Below are 6,755 nucleotides of genomic sequence, written 5' to 3' on the forward strand. Positions count from 1 at the left end.
TTGTAGAAGGTAAATGGCTTAACTTCATTAAATTAGTGACTCATGAGAGGTGTAGTTCATAATTATTTTACTTGTTGAATACTGTTTTCAAATCATTTTGATAGTTATTGATACATTATTAAGTGGTATTAACAAGATTTATACTATGATACTGCATGCTATTTATTTCATGTTTTTAAACAGAATTATTTTATCAAGACACCATTTTCTTTCATTCTTGAATAAAAAGAGAACTGTGAGATAGAAAACCTGGGATTTTTATTTCTGCTCTTTTTTATTTCTTTTCAGGTCCTTTAAGTGCAGACACAGACCTTTCAAATCACTATTACGGTACAAACAGCAGTTCTGTTGCAGCTGCCATCCTGGTACCATTCTTTGCTCTAATATTATCAGGGTTTGCATTTTACCTCTACAAACACAGGTATTGTAAACATTATTTATTCAGTAACTTAATAAGCTTTTTGTTTTAATTTTGATAGGTAAGTGTAACTAGACAACACAGTACTAAAGCTTTCAAGAATATCTTTTCTCTAGAAAGACAAATATTTCTAAGTATTCCCATGAAGGGGTTCAGTGCAGTGCAGTTCTTAATGGTGAACAATTAGAAAAATGAGTCACTGTGTTAAGGAGCAAAGATCTATCAACCTTCTTGGTTCATTAGGCTGAATCAGATTGAAATCTCAGGTCACATGTTTTATTCTTTCATTTTAATGCTTTATTAAATTGAATGTATGCTGCTTCTTTCAAAATGCTTATGAATATTAATTATACAAGCTGAAAAATCCATATATCCCATGAGGGAACAACCCATAATGAGACTACTTACAGTACATGCTGAATAAGCTAGTGGCTACTACTAGAATTGGCATCACTTCAGCTCATACGAAACTTTTATGTGTCTTTAGATAATAGAATAAATCCAACCATTTTGTCTGAAATTTGATTAAAAGCTAATATCTATGTATTTATTGAATATTTGTTCATTCTGAGTGCTATTTGGCTAGAGCTTTCTGGAACAATTCTTCTTTTGTATATTGAGCTACAATACTCTCCGACATCCTTGTGTTATTTGCAGTTTGCAAAATGGTGCTTAACAGTAATCCTGATTTTTAATAACATGCTCTTAAAACTTTTGTTCTATAATCATCATACCAAGAGTTTTTCATGATTATAAGAAATCATATAGACAAATTAAAGTCCACCATTGCCCTGTGATGGACTGGACTGTCTACCTACCTCAGCATTAGATGATTTAGGCAAAAGAAATTGCAATGGGGCTTGAACTTGTGAACTCCAGTTAAAATGATACATGTTCTGAAATGTAATATAACATTTTGTTGAAAAAACTGCTCAGGAAGAGCTGTGAACTCTGCCTCAGAACATGTTATTGTAAGATGCCTTTCTGATGCCTACAGATCTGCATTCTCAGATAGCTCCTGTTCTGCAATGGGGGAACCAAAACAGCAGCATGAAAGCACAGACATTCAGACTGGGTGAAGAGATGGAACATAAAGGGAACATTGCTGTCACTTTACTCTTAGAAAGAGGAGACAAACTCTAAGAAAAAATTAATAAAACTGTATTGTGACATAGGGGTACATTATGTGGTTTATTCTATGAAGCTTGTTATGTCCTACCTAAACAGTGGAGATTCTGTTTTCCATTTAGTAGAAATATATATGTATTTAAGGGAGATAAAACTTAGTCTTCAGACAAGCAGCTGTAACCCCAACGTTTATGGTAGTGCTGATACAGCATTGCAGTTCTGCGTGCCTTAATCTAATTTAAATGCATTAGATACTTGAAAAAGGAGATGTTACTTATAACTTAATCTTTCAAAGAATATTCTTCCTTTTTTATCTTTTCAAACAATTTCTTCCATTAAAACACAGTTTTTAGAGGGGTTATCAGTGTCACATTGTCATCAGAAAATTAAAAAGTTGATTATTGATATAAAGTAACTTTAGGTCACCTTTATTCTCTTCAAAACAAAGGATGTTCCAAAGGAAAGAGAACAGAATCTGTGACTTTTGAAGGGACTTTCTTGAAATTACCTTAATGACCAGAATAACAACATGAAATTTTCACAATGATGCAATAGAAGTTATGCCCCTAGAAGCTCTCTATATCAGAGAATTTGAAGGTCTTCTTAGGGGACGATTTTATGGATGTTTCTGCTGTGCCTATGTCAGATTAATATAATCTAATTAGAACAAGGGTTGTTAAACCTTTTTTACACAGTTTCTGTACCTTTATCTGACAGACAGGGATTGCTTCAGGAATGAAGACAGCATCTGTCTTTCTGAACAGAATTAAAATATATTTAAATGCTTACACTTAGGAAAGCTCCTAGTTAAGATTTCTAAGCATGTGTTGTTACTTCTAAAATGAAAATATGCAGAAAAAGACTTATTTATGAGCTACAGATTTATTTGTAAGTTGTCAATTTCCATTACTGACATCTTTCCAGTGATAGTTTTCCCTATCTGCTGTCCAAAACAGAATAATTTTCTAAAAAAGAGTTTGATTTTCAGGAACCCTTTTCTGAAGTTTTATCATGAGATTCTTTTCTAAATTGTTCTACATTTATTAAGCACCAAGCATCTACATTTTGCACTCCTTCATTGACTTTCTTGCCTTATTTCAGTTACATGTATAAAATTATATACTGAGCCTCCTTTATATATTTGTTTAGATACTTTTAGATGCTAAGAGATTTAAGGTTAAAGTAGTAAAATATAATATAATAGGATATCATTTTACTGGATATATCAGAAAGTCTGCACAATTCTGTTTTATTTTTCATTTAATTATTGGCTTAATATATTCTAACAGAACTTTGCATAAAAATGTGAACATCCTTGAAGTTTTGATATGTTTTTTTATGGTAGTAAAACACTGTCCAAAATAAAAGAGTGGTTACTGAAAGATAATTCTTTGTATCCTCTGATATTCAAATGTCAAAATTTATGTGAATATTAGTTAGGATTTGATCAATCTGATCACATATGTTTGGACTTATAAAATCTCTGTCAAGGTATCTAATAGCGTTTATTGCTGGAAGTATTTATGGAGGTAAGCAGGCATGCTATGGCAGATCTATCTGTAATAACTGAAATTACTGACCCTTATCTGAAGGTTACTACCACTAGCAGTGCAACATATTCTGGACACTTGTTATGTCAGTGCAAGAGTTGCCTGACTGAAGCTATGCTGGCTGACTTTGCAGTGACGTAGATTTAGTAGTACCCAGGAGACCTGTTACAGCACTTCAATGGTGCAGCGTTAACTTCTTGCTCTGGAATGGTAATAAATAGCTGATAGCAGCAAATTACTAAACCATTCCCTCTACCTCTGCTCGAAAACGCCTAATTCAATAAAGTCTGTGGGTGTTTATCTCATCTAAAACCCAAGATGCTATCAAGAGGATGAATGAGGAGCCACTCACTCTCATCTTTCTATGTACACCTAGTCATCTACTTCATTCAAGTCTTTTAAATTGGCAATTTCTGTTGTTCTTCATCAGAACATTTGCACAGATGGTCCAGTTGCCTTCCTAGGTATACTGTAAAAATTAGTGTGGGTAAAATCCCAAATATCCAGGAAAGTCAATTAGAATATGCTTGATGGTGGTCAAATTAAATTCACCTGTTAAAGATGCTACTGTAGTTTTGACATTAATATCAATACTTTAGAAAGACAAGGATATGTATTTGGAAATAGGTAAGGTGTTAATTTAGTAAAGCTGGAATAAGTGTTTCCACTCTGTGTAAGGATTCTTTTATGGTCAGACTAGCAATCTAAAACTGAAAATGTCATCACAAAATATCACAATTTTTACTACTGACAGAAAATATTATAAAGGTTATCAGTTCCAACTTTACTTTTGTTTGTACTTTTGTTGTACGTTGCTTTACTTTTGGCTGCCAATTTTGGCACTAACAACAAGCTATGAAGTTGTCATTCTTTTGACATTTTTTATAATGGAAAATGCATACCTATATTTTGCCTACATTGTCTCTCTGCTTTGTAGCATCAGTTTGACCATTAGGAATTTGTTTTCTTCTCTTCATGCTACGAAAAATAACTTCCAGACAGATTTCTCTTACTTTTTAAGTCACCGCAACGTCCTTTCTGGGTCTCCTTTTATCACTTTTAGATAGAGTCGTGCAACTTGTGTAGGCAGGATGGAAATATTATAGATAAAACCTGAGATAATTGTAGAATGTTTATTTTTAAGGTTTACTAATAATAATTTCCTGTCTTTTTTTCCCAGAACAAGACCAAAAGTACAGTACAATGGGTATGCTGGACATGAAAACAGTAATGGACAGGCTTCATTTGAAAATCCCATGTATGACACAAACTTAAAACCCACAGAGGCAAAGGCTGTGAGGTTTGATACGACTCTGAACACAGTTTGTACAGTGGTATAGCCTTCAGTGCCCAATTTGACTGATTCATAGCCATACCTCTGATGGACAAGCAGTAATTCCTTTGGTGCCATATACCAGTTTCCCTTCTTCTCTTGGCTTTGCTGCTGTAATCTTTAACATCTTCTGTCAGCCTACATGCAGCTAAATTTTCTGGTAAAAATGTGTCAGTCTTCTGGGGATCAGACAAAGAATATTTTTTCATCTTAAAGCTGGATCAAAATGCCTGGCTGCATCTGCTTCAAATCAAGGCACACTTTAAGGAAGACTGCCGAGTCATGCCAATTTGTCATATTTAATGCCTCAGACTTTCATATTTGTATGTGGCTGGATGCCTTTCAATGCATTCTTCTGGGCACTTGGATAAATCCTTTGAGTACTGTGACAAATGATAGCAGCACAGATTATCCCCAGGAATATTCTGAAGAAATAAAGCTCTCTTGAAGGAGAAGACAACCTTCTTTGAGGTTGCATACACCTGCGAATGCTTTACCATTGAAATCTTGCTAAAATTAAAGAAACTTATAGTGTATGTCATACATAGGGCAGTTTGCCAATTTTCCAATCAGCCGTTATATTGCAAAATGTTAATGCACAATTTTTTTGCACTAGAGTGTTATGGATGACTGACTAAGATACTGGTAAAAATATACAGGGTTTCTACACACTGTCCATTGTATATAGACATTCACTCACTCTTTGCCAAGCAAAACATTCCACAATAAATTTACTTGGAATATTAAATTATGAGCCCCATGCTTAGCACCAGTTAAAATCTTGTGCGATAGAGGACAAAATTTCTTTTGTCAATTTTTGACTAAATTTCTTTGTAAACATGATTACAAATCACTGGAGGCTTTCAGCCAGAACAAGAGCCCATTTCTAAAAAATTTTCATTGCCAGTATTGTTTTCTTCTGAAATCAGTCATCAATCACCATTGTCAGTATCATACTATTTAACAGCAGGGGGGTTAGCAGCTATTGCTGCTTGCCATGTACAAATGTGAATAGTAATTTATTTTAGATAGCTCATAAAGCCTGTGAGCTTGTGCTCATAATACAGTCTTCCCTTTTGCATTTTTTTCCATTTTTTCCTGTAATATGACATCATTTTCTGATGTTACATGGAACTAAAACACATTACAGTAGCATATGTAAACCCAGTGCAAATTGTCTATAACAAGCTGTCATTCAGTTTCTATTTTGAACAAAGAGAAATATTCAACTATCTTTGCTTTCTGTTTCGTTTCAGATTTTTTAAACACACTGCTTACTGCTTTTGTACTTACACAGTTTGACAGAGAAAGTTTGACATATGTAAATATGAATGGTTGAGTAAATCATTAACATTTGCTTAGAATTAGAGGTTTTATTGAATGAAAACAAACAAACAAACAAAAGATGCCATTGGGCAGATTTATTAAATTGAGTTTTAAAATTAGGGAATTACAGGAAATAATGAAGTAAAATCTGATTTTAGTCATACACGTTAAGCTCAGAAACCAGGAAAGTTGCTTTGATTTTCTTTAAAATTCAGGGTTGTTTTTGTTGTTGTCATTTTGATTTAGTTTTCTGAATTTCAAACTGTCCTAATATCCAGTTGCTATCAAAAACTGTAGGAAAATATTTCTGAACTCCATATGTGTGTAGGTCTGGCTGTTATACACAAAACAAAAAGGTAGTGTAAGCCCAATAACAGGTTTTTCAGCTAATGTTGCAGAACGCAAAGAAAATTTCAAAGGTAATCCTTGGTCAGCTTAACAACTCTACATCTGTTAGATGAAAAATACCAGCAATATAATACCGTATTGTAGGGCCTCCAGCTGTTATATTCTTCATATGAGCAAGAAACTCTGAAGAAAATTTAATAAATAATCCTTTCCAGTCAGTTCCTTGTTCATTTTATTAGTAGTTTTTGGCTTTCTCTTTTGTTTGTTCCTGAGGTTTTTGCACAGTAAGTTTCATTTATCTGTCACATCTCAGATCCCTGCACATTTCCTAGGAAATAACAAAGTCATCAGATCAAAGTTGTTGTCCTGATCCTCCCCCCTGTAGAGGAAGTCACTCTGCAAATGAAGAGCTTCCGTAGGAACAGTGGGCCAGGGAGGGAAGCTGTTGTGTGATTAAAGTTTTTGACAGGTGTTCAAAATCAACATTACTGCTTTGGAAGTCTTTCTGTAGTGGCAATGGCAGAAAAAGTTGGAGTATTGAAAACAACCACAAAATTCTAGCTAAGTAGCTATTATTGATGTTTTCTACTCCAGACCTTACAGTGTATTCTTCAGTGACCTGTCTTACTATGACCACTGAGGAATGTGTTGG

The 6,755-nt window shown here is 34.0% G+C and overlaps 1 protein-coding gene across 1 annotated transcript in view; it reads left to right on the forward strand.

The window, feature by feature from the left end:
• CSMD1 (CUB and Sushi multiple domains 1) overlaps positions 1-4,436 on the forward strand; it is a 1,045,142-nt gene extending 1,040,706 nt beyond the window's left edge. Inside the window, exons 69-70 of the mRNA XM_009333261.1 lie at positions 289-421; positions 4,277-4,436. Of these exons, the coding sequence (XP_009331536.1) occupies positions 289-421; positions 4,277-4,436 (293 nt within the window). The remainder of the gene's footprint in view (positions 1-288; positions 422-4,276) is intronic.
• The last annotated feature ends 2,319 nt before the right edge of the window (positions 4,437-6,755 follow it).

The sequence above is a fragment of the Pygoscelis adeliae genome, unplaced genomic scaffold, assembly GCF_000699105.1.
Source record: "Pygoscelis adeliae isolate BGI_AS28 unplaced genomic scaffold, ASM69910v1 Scaffold57, whole genome shotgun sequence".
In the NCBI taxonomy this organism is placed as follows: domain Eukaryota; kingdom Metazoa; phylum Chordata; class Aves; order Sphenisciformes; family Spheniscidae; genus Pygoscelis; species Pygoscelis adeliae.